The 19,137-nt window shown below is 37.7% G+C and overlaps 1 protein-coding gene across 4 annotated transcripts in view; it reads left to right on the plus strand.

Annotated features, from left to right (window-relative positions):
* Mtus1 (microtubule associated scaffold protein 1) overlaps window positions 1-19,137 on the plus strand; it is a 145,219-nt gene that overhangs the window by 94,113 nt on the left and 31,969 nt on the right. For 3 of the 4 annotated variants that reach the window (XM_047548322.1, XM_047548321.1, XM_047548323.1), the window contains one exon: window positions 15,390-15,604. In XM_047548322.1, the coding sequence (XP_047404278.1) occupies window positions 15,390-15,604 (215 nt within the window). Of the gene's footprint in view, window positions 1-1,898; window positions 2,177-15,389; window positions 15,605-19,137 lie in introns of those variants that run through there. The other variant, XM_047548324.1, reaches the window with a different exon arrangement.

Below are 19,137 nucleotides of genomic sequence, written 5' to 3' on the forward strand. Positions count from 1 at the left end.
GTCTAGGCTAAAGGCAGGGATAATTTAGAGTTTACTAACAAACAACAAAGCCTCACCACCCCTCAAAAATGCAGAAAGAACCATTTCCAACTACATGGACTGTGACATGCCTATTTTTAACAATATCAATATTTAACTTGATTATTCTATTTATAATTCTGGTGCTGATTGAGGTTGACTTTTACAAAGTTTTGAGCGGTGTAGGGAGAGAATCATGGTATGAATTCATTTGTTTGTTTGTTTCGGTACTGGGATTGAATCCAGGGGTGCTTAACCACTGAGCCACATCCCCAGATCTTTTTTATATTTGATTTAGAGACAGGGTCTTACTGAGTCTCTTAGGGCCTCGATAAGTTGCTTTGAACTCACAGTCCTCCTGCCTTAGCCTCCCAAGCCTCTGGGATTATAGGCATGGGCCACTGTGCCCGACTTGGTGTTTTTAATATTCAGAATCTGGGAAAAAGTATTTGGATTTTTAAAAATAAAGTGATAGACAACACCCAAAAAGTCCGTTTTCTTCACCTTCATTCTTTGATTATTTGTGCTTCAGTTGACACAGATGCAACGTGCATTGGAACACGTTGTCTCTGTCTCTCAGTGCCCCGGGGCAAGTTAGTGGGTCTGTCTCTCTTGTTGACGACTTCTGACCTGATGGGTGTGGAGTGTTGAGTGAAGAAGGCAGAGGAATTATTCAGATGTTCCTTTCCTGTCTGTATTCTTCCCTCTGCACACCCTAGATGCGCTATAGAATTTCTAAAAGAATAACTGCTTCCTGTCTATTTTAACAGCATGTAGTAGGGTCGTTTCTGGTTACTAGTTTCTCCATTTCTTTGAGTCTTAATTTTTTAGGAACTCTTGGAAACGGCCATCAATCATTTTTTTATACATTGCTTTTTTTGAAATTAAAAATAACATTGAGTTCAGGCTACACTTGGTTTAATAGAATTAGCTTTATTTAAGTGAGTACATTAATCCATACCTTTACCTTTCAACTTCCTTTGTTTTTTAACCATCATATTTTAATGCACTTTTTAACTAACCACTCTGCTGAAATAGAAATTAATAGGTACCAGTAAAACTGTTCCCTGCCTACATTCCTAGTCTCAAAAGATCACTGTAAGAGATCACCTCATGCTGCCTTTCCCCACCTGGGGCTCACACATGCTAAGCAAGTGCTCTACCACTGAGCTATGTCCTCAGCCCCACCTTGATAGTCTACCAGAGTAATAAGTATTCCATGTAGCACTGCCTATCTGGTTGACTGTTTCTCTGGACTATTATGTCACACCTGGTAGAGAAATTGCATTAGCCTTATATTCATTTTTAGTGAAGTCCTGAGCACAAGAGAATTAAAGTTGGACTTAAATCTTTGGTCACTGTCATTAACAGAATAGAAATTTTATTAAAGATGGAAAACATTTGTTGCCTGAAGGTTTTGGCTTTTTTCTTTATCAGATTCATAGGTAAAATATTAGGGGGGGAGGTATGCCCAGTCTAATGTTATTAGTATGAATAGTCCTCATTTAAAAATATTGCATCAGGATACAGATTAATCTTATTTTTTTTTCTAATTACTAAATAAACATGAGGCACAGGAGGTAGTTAATTTCCCTCACTCTTCCAAGTAGTTGGAGGACCTGCGACTGCATTGGCTGTTACATAAAGCTCCTAAGACCACCCACTTTCTCCTCCCCTTTCCCATCCGATGAGAACCACAAGCCACCCCAGGCACAGTGTGATGTAACTCAGTGGCTGCTGGCCTTTGGATTTGCTAAGAGGAGATCTTACTCAGAGGAAGAGCATTGTTTTGACAACATCTGGGAGTGAAAACGGAAGCCAGAAACCCTTGGATAGCGCTTTTTTTTTTTTTTTTTTTTTTTTTTTTTTTTTTTTTTTTTGACTTTTCTGAGTCTCTGGTGGAATGACATTAGCTATATAGGCATGTTTTCTCTGCTGTGCCTTTTGGCCCCGAAGAGTACTGAACTTAAAAAGACAGCATGTGATAGCCCACGGAAGCAGCTTCTTCTGTGAAACCCTTCCACCTGCTCTGAAGACATGTTGTTGTCACCCAAATTCTCCTTATCCACCATCCACGTCCGGCTTACTGCCAAAGGATTGCTTCGAAATCTGCGACTCCCTTCAGGGTTTAGGAAGAGCACTGTTATTTTCCATACAGGTTAGTCTTGCCTAGAGCTCTGCTGAGTGTTGCACGGGGGGACGTCTTGATTAACTTGCAGATGTTTATCAGAGATTTCTAAGGAGACAGATAATTGGGGAAATAAAGCTCTCTTTAATGAGAGAAGTCAGCTTAATTGGTGAAAATAAGCAGTTTTCTCTGGGTGGTGTATTTTGTTTGCTAGTGGATGTGTGCTGTTTGTGTTCATGGGATGCAGAATCGTTGCCTTGGTGCTCCCTGGCTCTTTGCCACCAACCAAATTTGTAAAAATCAGTACCGATTAAATTGCATTTGACTTCAGATGTTTGTGGAAATGGGACACAAGTAAATTAAAAAGACCATTTCTCTTCCTATTACAAAGGGAGATAAGAGGACTTTTGTAGTTCTTCATTTATGTTGTTTATTACTGAGATTGATGTTATTTTAATATCCTGAAGGATTTCTGTGTTTGAAACACTTAGGAAATAAAACCTCTTGATGTTTTTGTGGAGAACTAACAAGCAAATCACAAATGTACTTTTCCAGTCTTGTTAAGTAAAAAGGGTTTGCAATCATAGAATACTGCCCCTGGTGTTTATGTTCTCATCTGATATTTCCTTTTCTGTGCCTAAGATGGAAATAAACCCGGTGTGTATTTTCGGCATATGCGAACCTGCCTGTTCACTGGCAGGGGATTCAGTTGCCTCCTGCTGCTGCCTCTTGTGCTAGATGATAATTACAGCTTTGGTCAGTTGAGTTGCTCTCGGCTGTGAAGACCAGGGTGCAGTTCTTGTTTTGGGCTGGCTGGTGTTGATTTTGATAGGACCCCTCTGCCTGTCTTGTTTTCCACTTGGCTCTCCCCCTGGTGATTGTTTTCAGCTGACTGTTTTCCCAGAGGCATCTGCCTTCTCTGTGGGATAATTCTCACCCTTTCCAACACCTCTCTCTCAGGTTTCATAACTCCCCTTGCCCTGTCATTTGCCTTTGGCAGCGTTTCCCTCTGGGTCTGAGCTGAGGGCCAGAGGTAAATGAGGTAAGCTGCAAGGGACACAGTGGCAGCCCGGTACCTCTCTCACCCCTTCAGCCTTAAACATGAAAAGGTGGGGGGACTGGGAGTGTAGCTCAGAAGTGGCTGAGGTCCTGGGTTCAATCCCTGTTGTCCCTCAGAAATAAACATTGAAATGGGTTTAAAAATTTATAAACGGATGCTCTCTATTTGTGGTAATTTATCTAAGATAGTGCCAGATGGCTTTTAATTTTAACAAGTTTTTAAATATTATAATCTGTGTCCCAGGTTGAAAAAGAGAAACAGTCCCAAAGGCTCTGGGGTCCTGAGTGGGCCTCTGTCTAACCCAGGCTCCTTGCCCTCTCCACAGAGCATCACCGTGGTAGTTTCTTGGGTATTCTTCTTCTAACTTTCTAATCATGTAATCATATGCAAACATATAGGGCTTTTGTGGGGTTTGTTTGTTTTGTTATACAGAACTGGAAGCATAGTATATATTCTTTTTTTTATTATTATTATTATTTTTATTTTTTCCTCCCAGTGCTGGGGATTGCAGCCAGGACCTCAGGTAGGTTAGGCAAGTACTCCTACCACTGAGTCACAACCCAGCCCCCTATAGGATATTTTTAAGATTACTATGTCTTAGAATTTCATGTTAACACATGTTCATGTGCCTCATTGTTTTGATAGTCCCGTAATAGCCATTATTGGCTGAGCCACAATTTATTTAACCAGCTATTAGTTGACATTTTTAGGTGGTTTGTGGTACTTTTGTGAAGCAAATGGCTTTCCAAGAAAACTTGAGCGAAAGACACAAGCTTTTAATTACTTGAGTTTAGTTAATATTGATTTTTAGATACATTTTATTTTCCAAACTTATGTAAAAACATCTTTAAACATTTATTTGCTTGTAGTCATGACTTTTAGAATGCATTTAGCAGTGATCTAGTCTACCTTATTTTACATCAGGAAGTTCAAGGCCCAGAGAAGTGAATTAACTTGCCCAAGGATATACATAGGAAGTGGCAGAAATGTGTCTAAAACCTGGGAGCTCTGTTCAGAATGTTTGACTTTCACATTTTTCTGACTTTGTTGTTGTCATTCTGTTAGAACCAGGGAAAGAAAGTGACAGACTTTTTTTTTTTTTAATATGGAAAGAGGAAACATTTTAAAATTATGTAAAAATTGTATTTCTACTTAACCCCCATAATATGGCTTATCCATATTATGTCATTTTAAGGTTGGAGAAATCTCCCCAGATATGTATATTAAAGCCATTGCATTTATTCTTCAATGATCTGAAGGCAGTAACTTGTTTGTATTCTTAGTAAAGGAAGAGGTATTGGTTGCCTTAGTTACAGTGGTGTTGACCTGGATTCCAAGAGTCCTGGGTCAGAGCCTTGGTTCTACTAGTAACTAAGTGAATGGCCTCAATCACCTAACCCCACAGGGCTACAAAATAAGGGACTCGAATAAGATGTTTCTAAGTTCCCCTTAGCTTCAGATTCTATGCATTTCCTGCCTATAGATTTAAAAACCCTGGCTGTATCACTATACCTGAAAGTTAATTTTTGTAGTTACCTCCCAAATCCAGCTAATATTCTTGGCTCACCTATTTAGTTCATGACACCATGTTTCTCCCTTATCTGGTTATCAAACTTTAGTCCTCTTTGAATTATTATCCACCCTCATTTATCCACAACCAATTGATTACAAGAATAAGACTTCATCCTTTGATACCTCTAATTTGTTTTTACCACACTGGTACTACCCTGGTTCGGGCATTGTTAGATTCAAGTATTTGAAATTGCTCTTCTTATTTATTAAAAAAAAAAAAAAGTGGCAACTTATTGACAACTTCCTGTCATCCAAACTAATGTGACCACCGGGGCTATTGGGAGTTTTTTTGGTTGTTGTTGTTCTGTGCCACGGAGCCCTCTCTCAACTTGTACACTGTCTTTTCACATTGCAGAACTAAAATCTTTCCATTTCATACATAGCTGTTAGATATGTACTGTGTGCCAGGCACAAGACCAGGTGCTGAAAGTACAGCCAGGACCAAGTTCTGCACAACCCTACCTCCACCCAGCCACAGTTCAACAGGAGGCAGACTTAGCTTGTGGGGTAATCATGATAGGGTGTGGGCCAGGCTTGCAGGCAGCTTTCAGCAGGTGGAGCTACCTTCCTTTAAGGTTGGGCCCTCAGGAATTAGCTGAGAAATAAAAAGTGTCCCAGACAGAGGAAATAGTTCATGACAGCCAGGAGGTGAGGGAGAGGGTGCCTTTTTCAAGGAGGGGAAAAAAAAAGGAATGGTAGTATTTTCTGAGCAGAGAATGTGGTGAGAAAGAGGAGGTGGTGATGACAGACACCTAGTCAGATCATGGTCCCTTTGGTAGGTTGTTTTTGGGTGACACCCATTGATAAAGTGTGTTGATGGATCCAGGTTAAATAGGGGTGAAGAAGAGAAACAGAATTCTTTAGGAGTCTCCTGTGATGCTGAAGCATGTCAAGGCAGGAACGAAGATATCAGGAGCAGGGAGTAATCGTCTAAGAAGTGCAGAAGAGATTTCACTGACTCGTCAGAGTGGTGGCATGGTCTCTCGCCAGAGCATTAAGTTCAGTGTATTTCAGAATTTTACCCAGCCTGTTAGTTCCGATCTTATAATGAAGAAGTACGGGGGAGAGAATTTTCTAAGTGGAAATGCTCACCACCACTTAGACTTCAGTTTTTCTTTGAAGCTGGAAATAGTTGTATTCATTATTATTTTGAGTAGTATCATTTGAACCTCAGAGTTAATGTTCTTTGACTTAAGTGAAGTCAGTTTACTGCACAAAGGAAAAAAAAATCTTTTTGATGAGCTAATGAGATTAAAAGTGGTGGCAGGATCAGAAAGGAGTGGTGGATGTATGCATGTATTGAAGGGCAGAAGTGTTATTAGAACAAAATATTTTCATGTACTTAAAGCAATACTAAAGAGAGCGATTTTGACTGTCTATTAGTGAGGATCAGGCAGAATGTGAATAAGTTGTTCAATTAGGATGAACTTCCTCAAATTATATTCTTATACTTGGTATTCACTGTCAAAACTGTCAAGTAGGACTGCTTTTAAGCTGGGAAGAAAAAAAAAAAAAACCAGCTTAACTAAAAAGTAGCTTATGTGTCTCACCTAAGAAAAAGGAGTCATGTTCGGTAGAGCACTAATGTCAGGGTTAGCATCTCTGCTTTCCTCTTAGCCCTTTCCTCATGTCTGTTGCCTCATGATCTCTCAATAGCTGCTTTGGACAGGAAGAAAAAAAAATATAGGGACGGGGTGGTTCCATATCTCTTAAGCTTGCATCTCATTGATTAGCTCCCAGTCATAGGACTTTCTCTCTACCTTCAAGGGAGCCTGGGAAACTGAATGTTTTGACTTTTCTAGTACTCTCCAGTACTTAATAGGTGTTTTGTAGTTTGTGCCCCAGAGAAGGTAAAAGTTATTTCTCAGAGGTAATCATTGGCCACTTTAAAAACGAAGGACAAATATTATTCAACAAGTCAAATCTTGCAACAGGCCTTTCTGTTTTTCTTTTTTTTTTTAAAGTGAATTTCTTTAGTGATTATCTCTTTATAATTATTTTGAGCAAACTTTGAAGCTGCTGTTTTAACATAAATACTAATTAGAAAAATTGAAATATTTGACTTCGGTCACTTAAGTGAATGACTTTTTCATTATAAAATAATACATTGAGAAAAATGTTCTCAACTTTAAATGTGACTTTTATATAATTAATATTTCTTTAGTAGTGGATAGGTGGTTATCCTGTCCATGCACTATTAAGGTGGTAGCAACTCAATTTCTACTCTTTATGTTTCTCTTGCTACAAAATATAGAAATCAATGAAGCTACTGTACATATTGCAGTTTGTTTGTAAAAAGATAAGATTTAATAATTTGTAGAACACAAAAAGACCAAGTTCAAGAATAACAGATAAAAGGTGTAGCCTTCCATCACCTCTTGGTTATCTTATGTGAATCCAGATTCTTCTTTCGGACTTTCTTGAAAGCGTTCTTGACAGTTTTCCTAGTCTCTTGCCATACGGATAGGCATTTAATAAGATCTGATGTTATAAATGGCATTATGCTACAAACATTGCCATAGACTGACAGAAGCCCCTGAGCTATGGTGGTCTTATTGCTATGTTGTGAGAATCTGCCTGTCCTGATTACAGCATTCTACTTAAAAAGGCAGTTAAGTGTTAAATGACTTTTCATTCATTACAATATTTTGGTAAGTTTTTTAAAGTTAAAGATTGAAGTTGGGGATGGTGGTATATACCTGTAACCTCAGTGACTCAGGAGGCTAAAGGAGGAGGATTATAAGTTCAAGGCCTGTCTGAGCTATTTTGCAATACCCTAAGCAACTTAATGTGACCTTGTCCCAAAATTTTTTTTAAAAATTAGAAGGGAGTGGGGATGTTGCTTAGTGGTAAAACACTCCTGAGTTCAATCCCCAGTATGGTGGGTGTAGGGGAAGTTGAGATAGCCAGTACATCTTAATCTGACAGTTTTCAGATTGTATTTTAATGCACTGAGTTGTATTTTAATGTATCTACATACACTGAGTTGTATTTTAATGTATCTACATACACATAAAAATGGAAATTAAACCATAAGTTAAGGTTTGGATTTAGAGTCAAGAGTATATAGCAGTGTTTTTCATCAGGTAACAATGGTAAGCTCTATATAGGAAATGCTAATTTAATTAGAACAATTGAAATATTTCAGTAGGTTGAGTTTTCATCAGTAGAGAATCACTCTGTATATAAAATAATATATATTATAGTTTTCTTTAGGTCTAATACGTGTTTTGGAGATAAAATATTTTATTAATAGTATATACATATTGTTATCCTTGGTAAAAGAGTAACATACGATTTTTAAATGTATCTAATGTTGAGTATCATTTTTCTGTATGTGTCTTAGGTGGTACTTTGGTTTAAGCACATTAGGATCCCTACCAACTGAGCAATTTTATATAGCTTTGGGGAGAATTTAGGCCAATAGAGCTTTCTGGTGGATGCAAGGTTTGCCTTTATGCTACTGCTCCCTGTTGACCTGAGATCTAGGCACTGTCCTCTTAATTGGTTAGAATTTTGAGAATGTTGTTTTCTTTTTGTCATTGTTTTTGCATATTAGCTATTTATTTTTTAATATTTTATTTTAGTTGTCAATGGACCTTTATTTATTTTTATGTGGTGCTGAGATTCAAACCCAGTGCCTCACACATGCTAGGCAAGTGTGCTACTGAACAAATAAATAAATGAAAAATGCTTGGCATAAACAAGCTTTATAATACTAAGCAGGTTTTTAGGTATCTAATAAAATTGGTGAGTCAAAATGATCATTAAAACAAAGAACATAGGTGCATAAAAAGGTTACTGTTGGGGCTGGGGTTGGGGCTCAGTGGTAGAGCGCTTGCCTAGTATGTGTGAGGCCCTGGGTTCGATCTTCAGGACTGCATATAAATAAATGAATAAAGTAAGGGTCCATCAACAACTAAAAATATGCTTTAAAAAGAAAGAAGGCTAGTAAGAAAGAAGGGTGAGAAACCATAATCTGTATGATAATAAAGGGAAAAGCCAGGATAGTGGCTACTATCATGAAACAGCAGTGTGCTGAACCATCATATGGTTCTCTTATTCTTTAACTTCCACTGTTTGCTGAGAAAAGACCTATTCAGTTTAATATTTAGTGTGAATAAACATAACAATATACTTGTTTCCTGATTTAAATTAAAAATTCAGATTTTTTAAATTAAAATGCATGTTCTTAATGAAATGGTTATATTATTGGAATGAAAATACTTTCACCTTTGGAATATTTAACGTTAATCTAAAATTCCATTACCTGCACATTTCTTATTGTTTTCTGCCTTTATGATATGTTATTTTAGGATTGAAACAAATCCGAAACAATCAACATAGTAAGATGAACTTTTAAGTTATTTAGAAAGCCAACTATTAGAGGGAGGCAGTACCTTCTTCCAGTACTTCTGAAGGAAATGAATTTGTGTTCTTTTATAATTGCTAGTCTATTTTAGGTACACAAGAACATGAGAATCCAGCTTTCTTCCTACCAAGCTACATAGAAAATATTTAAGATCAACTTTGAACTATTTGGGTTTCTCCCAAGAAAAATTTTATAAGCATAATTAACCCAAAACAGTAATTTTTATGTGAATTTGCCTTCTATTTTTTAAATCTGTTTTTAACACAAAAACAACAAAAAAAGTAAAACTGTTAAACCAATAATATAAGCTCATAGCAACAAATTCTGCCAATATAGAAAAGTAGAATTGTAAATGATGAACTGGGGGTGTAGCTCAGTGGTAGAGTACTTGCCTAGCATGCCCAACACCCAACACAGGAAAAAAATAAATAAAAAAAAAAAAAAGAAAGAAAGAAAAAACTAAGGATTCTTAAAGTCCCCTTTCCCCAAAGATTTTCTTGATTGGGTAATTTTAAAACTCTAAATACTATACTTTGCTGAACCTGAATTATTCCATAGTAAGCAAATACCACACCAACCTAGGAATAGAAAAATATTACACATATCTCCTAAATTATGATTATGAACTTTTCAGAGTGAACAAATAATGAAAGGAACACTGGAAAGGTTTGTATAAATTTAAACTAGTATTTATAACAATAATAATAAACATATTTCGATAGTGCTGTACAAGTTACTGTGGGTTTACTGTTAAATTGCTGCAACTTGAAAGAGAGTCTTCATACTCATGGGTTAGAGGCAGTCTTCAAGAGAGTGGGAAACAAGGAGCCAATTGCACCTTAGAAAAGTTATATGACTGCTGATTAAATTTGGAAGGCAGGTAAGATTAGAATAGACTGTTTTTAAACACTTGAGCAGAGCATAGAGAATGTCCTATCACCTTCTTCAACACATCCCACCCCAAACTCTTCCCCTCTCTGCCCTCGCCCTCATTCCTCTTGCTAATCTCCTCCTGATGTTATTTCCTAGCTGGAAACCTGTGACTCACCCTGGATGCCTCTTGATCCAGCTGGCCACGCAGTCCTCCTCTTCTCCCTCATGAGCAAATTCCTCTTCTCCTGCCTGCTCTCCCTACCGTAGACTCTGGAGTTTCTCTTATGGGCCTCCCTCCCAGCTTCTCTGCTTCTGGTCTTGCTCCCTCAGATCTTCCTTACCATGCCTCCAGGACCCTGCTGAGCATTGTTCTCTGTCTCCTACAAGATAAAACCTTGTATGGTGCACATGCTGTCTTGCCTGTTGATGTCTCCAGCAGTTTCATGTTACTTTAATTTTGGGATTGCTGCCTGAGTCGTGATACCAGGGCATCCTCTACGCCTTTGTGTTTGCTGATTTTACCCACCTGGAATGCCCTTACCCTGATTCTCCTCTGCTTATCTCTCTGCCAGATGTGCAAATGTCCATAAAGACTATGCCCCTGGGAGCTCAGCCCCAGATCTAGGTGTCTCCCTGCTTGTGTTCCCACTACACCGTATAGATTAGTACTTAATTATCAAATCATGTTGCCGCTATTGGCATATTTCTGTCTCTGCTAAACAGAACTTAATCTTGAGAGCAAGGAACAGTTTGTTAGGAAGGCATCCCATAGACACTTATAGAAAGTGCAGTAGATATCGGGTTTCATATCTTGATACTTCCTCTTATTAGAAAACATTTTCCAGTAATTCCCATGTTAATGCTTTGTTCTCATGAAGAATCCCATGTTAAACACCTATCATCAAATGATAAGGAAACACTGATTGAAAGAAATTGTATGGGGGTGTCCTTATTGGAGCTTTTAGATTCATAGGTTCGGATTAAGGTAGAAAGAAGGAAATTGGCAGTCTGCTCAGGCTGGTAGAGATTCATGATCTACATTTTATTAGACAACACTGATTTTAAATGCACTGTGTAGCACACATCACCCAGTGCCCGTCACCTGTGTACAACGAGGTTGATGTTTGATAGTTGAAGATGACACTCAACAGGGTCTCAGGTATCTACCTGCGTCAGTCAGGTGCAGCACTGTCTCCCTGGCCCCCAAGGCACCAGGGCAGGGTCACTAACACCTCATCAGTGCTGTCATGGGGGTGGTGCTGAGGCTGTAGCTCAGTGGCAGAGTGCTTGCCTAGCACATGTGAGGCACTGGGTTCGGATCCTTAGCACAGCATAAAAAACAAACAAAGGCATTCTGCCCACCTACAACTACAAATTTTTTTTAATTGCTATCGTGATAGATTTTGGTAAATATTTGGTGAGCAAGTGAGTGGGTCAGTAAGTATAGAAGTAAAACTAGTTAACATTACTGAATCTTGCGTTTAGTGTTGTGTTTCTTGGAACCCAAGGCAAACTCTTAGTAGTCTTGGTTCCAACATGATTTTAATAACTTGGAAAACCAGCAGATTCAGTACAAGTGTGGCTTGTTCAACTTTAGGATGGATGTGTCCTCAACTCCTTTATGACTTGTCTCTCGCAAATATTTTTGTTCTTGAGATGGGAGTCTGTATACCAGGGTGATTTTGAGTTTGAAAAACTATCTTGCCCAACTACTTTCTTAAGAAGATGATAAATCAGTTCACTGGGTTAGTTTCACAGTTATTACATTAAGGTTTCCGAGTTGAAAGAACAAAGATGGCAAAAAGTGTTGTTATTTCACTGTTTCAGTTGAGCAAATATCTTTGATTCCAGTGTTCTCCTGATGGAGGTTTCAGTTTCCATTAGAATGTATCCCTGTGAAGGTGGATTAGAAGTGATCATGGTAATTACCTTGTTGAGAGAAATCTGAATTGGTGTAGAAGTTAACATTTAATTTTAAGGTTTCTTATTAAATTGATTATTTGAAATCAGAACATGTTCTGTTAATAGATATAGTAAACAAAACAAGCTTATTTTTTTAAATACAGTTGCATTATCAAAATATATCCCGATAAATATGTAAGGGTGTGTAAGGATAGAAGGGCAAAGTTTGACTCATATTACGCGAGGGCAAAGTTTGGTTCTATTATGCTTAATTTCATGTAAATAACAGATCCTGTAGGATTTAAGGGAAACCCGTGGTTTTTCAGTATTATGAAATACCCTATTTATATGAGCCTTAGAGCTTTGAGCATCATCGGAGATTTCTGCATCATCCCTGATCTTCAGTTGAACCAGGAGTGAGGAGAGGGAAAGATATGCAAACTGGGTCATCGGCTTCCTAGTGGTACAGTTTTGCCCTTAGGGAGCACAGTATGTGGAGCAGAAGATTGAGGTCAAAACATGCTTTTCCAGCTCCAGGTAGAGGGCACTGTGGACAAATGAAGACATGTTCTCTTGGAATAATGTCAGTGTGTTCTTTCTTTCTTAATTATAAATGTATTCCAGGTCACTAATAAAACCTGTGTTATTTAGATGCCTGTCTATTCCCCAAGGAAGCATTCTGAATAGATTATACCTTCTTGATGACTGAGTGTTAAACAAGGATTTAAGTGCTCCAAATTTATTTAACCATTTTTTTTCAAAAATAATTACGTTTACATTTTAATTTTTTAAAAATAATATCTTTATTATATTGACTTATTTAATTTTTTTTTTTTTAATGTGATGCCGAGGATTGAACCTAGTGCCTCACACATTTGAGGCAAGTGCTCTACCACTGAGCCACAACCCCAGCCCCTACATTTGAATTTTATATTTAATTTTTGGGTAGGTAATACATTTACCCTATGGTTTAAAGTTAAAAAAAAAAAAAAAAAAAAAAAAAAAAACTTTAGGACATCTTTTACCTCTCTGGTTCCTATTCCCTAACCTCAAAAGGTAAACATTTTAGTATGTATTCTGCAATATTTTTGTCATACATTTATAAGCAAAAAAGCAAGAATCTTAGTATTTTCTCAAATGTTAATATTAAAAAGTTCTCAGATTTGTAAATAATTATCATCTGGCAGTTTTAAAACTGTGTTAAATAACATTTGAGAGAAATTCTAGAAAGAATCAGGACTCAAGAAATGATAAAGCAGTGTATCAAAAATAAATATAAATGAGTAACATTGGGACACATAACAGTGACTTCGGTCGGGAGAATGACATGTATATAACCTGAATACACTAAAGTAATATTTTATTTAGTTAATTGCATAAATTTTAATTTCTGTTTATATAATATGTTATGTCTGCACCTAGTCCACTTTCCCAAGTGTGTGGAAACAGTAGAGACTTAAGAGGCCTGGATTCTGACTCAGTCTGTCCCCCAGAGGCTGTCTACACCTAGGGAAGTTCTTCCTTATTCATAAGCCTTCCCTTCCCTATCTAGGTTACTGGGAGGATCACAAGGGAAGCCAGGGTGGTAGCAAACCCCGGAAGTCCCAGCTACTCAGGAAACTAAGCAATCAGGAAGATTGCTTGAGTCCAGGAGTTTGAGGCCAACCTGGAAAACATCATGAGACCCCCATTTCAAAAAAGAAAGGGAAAGTGAGAATATTAAACTAAATCCCAATGTAATTATTGTATATTATGTGGCAAATACAGTTTCTTCAATCTTTTAGGAAATGACATAAAATAAAGGAATACTAATTCCAGATATTTTGACCAATTGTTAAATATTTGGATTGTTTCATTTATATAGTGACTCTCTAATAATTTGTTCTTCTGGACTGTCATGACAGTTTCAAGTTGGATATTTTTCCCATCTGCTAGGGATGTGGCAATTATTAAAAAGCAACTTAATAGCTATTACCAGTAACGAGGCACAATGGCACATGCCAGTCCCAGGGACTGGGGAGGATAAGGCAGGAGGATTGCAAACTTGAGGTCAGCCCTAGCAACTTAGTTAGGCCCTGTCTCAAAATACAGAATAAAAAAGGCTGGGGATATAGCTCCATGGCAAAGCACCGTAGGTTAAATCCCCAGTACCAAAAAACAAACAAAACTTATTGCCAATAAAGAACAATGGGTAGATTTCCCTTCTCTTCAAGTATTCATAAAACACAATATTTTAGTCATTTTAGAACTGAGGATTATTAAGTATTAATACAAATATGAGTTGTTTAACCATGTATAAAAACCAAAGGAAATAAGCCTTTTTTCTGTTTTATACTTGAAAAGTGTATTGAGTGTGCTTTGCCGTTCGTTCTTGGAACATGAATACCAAGTTTCTTTGTTTATTTTCCTTCAAACAATCACAGAAGTGGTTTGCTTCTCCCTGAAAAGTTGGAGAAAACCACTGGCGGCTAGAAGTTGTCTTAGGTTTGTTTACCACAAAATACAGATGCCACAAGGGAATGCCTGTCAGGATAAGGAAGCATCCTTATTTGTCTTTTTTTCAGATTTAGATTCATTTTGATCATTTGGCCTGTTTATTACAAGAAGCTGAGCAGCTTGTTTCCTGTTTTTCCAATTCTGTTTGATTATTTAAAGTGACTGGGACATTTGGAATGGTTCCAAAACTGAACAGTTTTTCATTTAAAATAGAGTTATTCCCCTGGCACGGTGGCATAGGAAGTGAAGAATCACTTAGTGTGACATCTTAGGTGGATTTGTAGTGTTAGCAAGTGCTTTTAAAAAATATTTCACCGGTTATGGCTGCTTGTCAGGGGAGGGGAGAACGAATTTGCATTTTGTAGAAAATGGAATAGTGTGGTCAACCACATATCTCTTCTTAACAGTGAACTTAAGGGGGCAAAATGTGAGTAGATTTTCAATGTAAGTGCTGACTTATTAGAGACTCAGAAATTACACATCTGCAGTATAAATCTTTGAAATGACTGGGCCGTCCTCAAGGAAAGGGTGAGGCATTTGTACAAAATGTACAGGAGAAGGAAAGCTCTTTAAAGTTCAGTCATTTGTTTGTTTCTTTCAGCCTATGTGATCAGAATAGTAGTCGCTATCAGGTTTCTCTGCCAATTTAACTGGAAAATTGAAAACTCTGAAATCAACATTTTTTTAATACACAACTTTGATGTTTCTGGGTTGCTAGATGTATTTGTTTTATGTGCATAATTTTCCGCTCCAAATCTTTGAAAGTCAGAACTGAAGCCGTAGTCTGTGTTTCCAAATTTCAAACACCTACATCTTTGGTTAACCCTGTTCTCATCCATATGTGTTCCTCGTGTAATCATGACATCAGTGCATTTCTGTGGCTTATCTAGGTGTTTCTGAGCCCATGTGGCAGTGATTAAAAAAGTTAACCTCACACATCCTTGTGCCTGTATTAATTCCTCTTGCAGTTGAAAAGGGCAGACAAAAGACTCCCCGGAGTTCCTGCATCCAGACACAGACATCTCCAGATGTGCTGTCCTCCGAAAAGACTCTTGAATTGGCCCAATATAAAACAAAATGTGAAAACCAGAGTGGATTTATCCTGCAGCTCAAGCAGCTTCTTTCCTGTGGAAACGTCAAGTTTGAAGCATTGACAGTTGTCATCCAGCACCTCCTGTCTGAGGTAAGGATGTGTGCCCTCCACTCTGGGTGGTCTTGCTCACTGAGGCAGGGGTGGGGCAAAATGGGGGAGGATTGGGGGCACATGCCCTTGAGAGTGTGCTTGAGTTAATGAGTGGGAAGATCTGGTATAGTTCTTCCAATTTTGCTTTTGTTTATCTAATTGATACCTGAGTTCTTCTCCCTGAAATTTGGGATGGAAATATTTTCTTAGTACTTCCTTTTCTTCCCAGTCTCTTGATTAGAATGATGATATCAAAAAAGATAATTGCCTGTGGTACTCTTAAAGCATTAAGCTTTTCCCCCCCAGTTCATTCTTTTTTTTTTTTTTTTTTTTTTTTTTTGTCTTACTATATGCAGCTTTCCAAAATTATACTTAATTTAATGCTTTGAAAAATGAGGTTGACTATATTTATGGGTCAGATAACTCTTTTTGAGGTAACTCCCAGAATCATACCTGGAGACTCTTCAAAGTTTCTATCCATTCCTAAAATAATCTGTGGTATGTCAGAAGCAAAGCAGATGTTCCTTATTTACTTATTGTTCCCTGATAGTCTTACAGGGGTGTTAATTCAGGAACTTGTTAAAATTCATTAAGAAAACCAAGTTTAACTGAACATTTGCTACAGCAGACATAGCTCTTCAGATATATTTTGAAGATGGGTACCTCCTTTCTCAAAAGAAGAAAGCTGTTCTGTAGCGCAGTTCAATGCAGCAAACCCATAATGATTTAATAGAGAGGCCACTGTGATGTGGATACCTACCCAGGGAGGGGAGGCAGGTGAATAAAGTTTGGCCTGTGCCTTTGAAGAACTACCACACTAGTTGATAGTTTAGACCAATATTTTGCAGTCTGAATATTTTACAGTTTCGTCTATATAACTATATTTGTTATACACAATATATAATATCCATAATATATTATGGTTATATAATATCCATAATAAAATCTATAGACAAAGCTACAAAATGTTATGTATGATATGTGAGCTGTGTGTGTGTGCACATGTGTGTGAATATATATATACATATCTATATCTATCTATCTATATATATATATATATATATATATATATATATCGTGTGTGTGTGTGTGTGTGTGTGTGTGTGTGTGTGTGTGTTTTGCTGGAGATCAAACCCAGGGCCTTGCACATGCTCATCAGGCACTCTACCAGAGCTACATGTCCGGCCCTTTTGTGTGTGTGTGTGTGTGTGTGTGTGTGTGTGTGTATCTTTTCCCCCTGAGGAGGGGACATTTACCTAGTTTTTTCCTTATAGTAGTATATAGTATTTTTGCTTCTCTTTAACATGTAAGGAAGGAACTGAAGAATTTGTTTATATAACCAAGTAGGATAAATTAGAAACTACATAGGGGGCATTTAACTTTTTATTTAGAGATAAACCAAATGTTTTGTTTTAGTGTGTGCAGCCTTTACAGCACCATCTTCAACTCTCTGCTCTCCTTTACCTCCCACGTGAAGTCAATCATTAGGTCCTATGAGCTCTCAACTTGGGTTTCTCCCCTTCATCCCATCTTTGCCATTCCTATCAATTGTTGTCCTTGTTCAGCCCCTGAACAACTAACTGTCCCTGGGTTCTGATAGCAACTTCATAACCAGCCTTGCTGCTTGTAAGCTTTCTCCCAAACAACACTCACAACTTCACTGTTCTCCCCTCTAAGACCTACGCACATGTTCAGGACATTTTTTTTTTTTTTTTTTAAAACAGCATTCTCATGTCACCACCTGCATTTAATTTACACAGATTTGTTATGCCAACAACCAAAGTAAAAACACAAATTAGGTGAAGAAGGCAATGCTGTCTTCCTTAGTGGCCAGAAGCCCAGACATGACTTGAGATGAGAGACAGGAGCCTGCTCTTCAGGCATCTTCTCAGGCCCTGAGTTTTAGTCCCTTATGGCATCAACAGTCTATGTTATATTCAATCTTAGTGTTTGAAGATACTTTTCTTCTCAAAAAATCTGGCTCTTTAAACACAAGTGAAATAATTTATTAGATGCTCACTTGTGGAAAGAACAAGTCCAACACTAGATTAAAAATTCACTGGGTTGGACACACTGAGAGATGCTTTGATAGTCCACAGCATGAATGAGTTCCAGGAACACTTTGACCATACATGAATTTCACTTGCACCTTCATGTTGGTCCTAAAACCTTTGTAATTGTGACTCTGCTGAACCCAGCTCAGAGGTTCCCTCTGTGGTGAAGACTCCTCAGCCTTGCAGTTCCCTTTCAGTCCGCCCTCTAGATTCCAGCAGCATTTCTTCTTCTCTTTCATTCTTTATAGTTTTCCAGTTAGTGCTTTTTTTCTGCTTTTTAAGATAGGAAGCTCACTGAGAGCAGGATCTGTCTCTAGTTTGTTCTTAGGAACCCACCCAGCAGCTGTGATAGAGATAGTGTATTCGTGAATGGACTAATGAATAGAGAGGATGGAATCCCAGATGGAAGATACACAGGAAGTCTTTATGTAAATGTTCTTTGCTCCTTCTCTTTTCATAACCAGCAAATATTTACTGATTGCCTAATATGTACAGGTACTAAACAGTACAGGTATAAAACAGTTGGAAAGAAAAGACATAGCCAGATGGAAAGTTAAGCAACTTAAAAAAATTCCCTTAACCCTTTAGAGTGTGTGTGCGTGTGCGTGTGTGTATCTATAAATATGAATGCGTACATATATACATATATATAAATGTGTGTGCCCGTATGTGCACACTTTTATATCTTGCAATTACTAATCTTTTCTAAATGATTTTGAAACATTAGATTATGAGTAAAAATGGTTGAATATATTGAGTTCCAGAACTATCCCTTATCCTTCTGTTGCAAGTGTATTTAACAGTGCAGACACATTTCTTTACACCTTCATTAGAAGTTCTAATAAATGTCTCATTATTCTGGATACTTACGTCACAACTGCTCTTTCTCAGAATACACACTATTATCTTCACTTTGTTCCCATTCTTGGTTCATCCTGGAATGACTGGACGGTACCCCACCCTGATGGCCAAAGTCACTAACAGTGTGATGATAGTAATCCCAGTGTCTTTGTAAAAGGGTCTGTGTGGGTTTCTAGGTAAACGTAGACAATACTGAGTTCTCCTCCCCACAATCTATTATTTTTTTAAGTGCCTTCAAATATAACCTAGACTAGCAACTAAACAAAGGTGAATTTTTAGTGATCCTAGGAATCTACTTTAAGTAAAATTGCCTCAGACCAAAAAAAAAGTAGCCATGCTGACAAATTCACTGTGTGACTCTTGGGGAGGTCAGACATAGCCACATCAGAGCTGTCTGATGTGACTTTTTTTTTTTTTTTTTTTTTTCCCCTGCAAGATCCCATGCTGTTGGTGCTACTCAGTAGCTTGCAGAATTCAGGAACACTGATGGGACCACAGCCAGACACTAAGTGCCTATGTCCCAGGGACCCCTAATTAAATTATGGTGAATCCATTTTTTTTCCTTGGAGCACTTCATATATTTAATGCACAAGGATAAAAGCATCTTTCTATCCTGAT

The sequence above is a fragment of the Sciurus carolinensis genome, chromosome 4 (assembly GCF_902686445.1).
Source record: "Sciurus carolinensis chromosome 4, mSciCar1.2, whole genome shotgun sequence".
In the NCBI taxonomy this organism is placed as follows: Eukaryota; Metazoa; Chordata; class Mammalia; order Rodentia; family Sciuridae; genus Sciurus; species Sciurus carolinensis.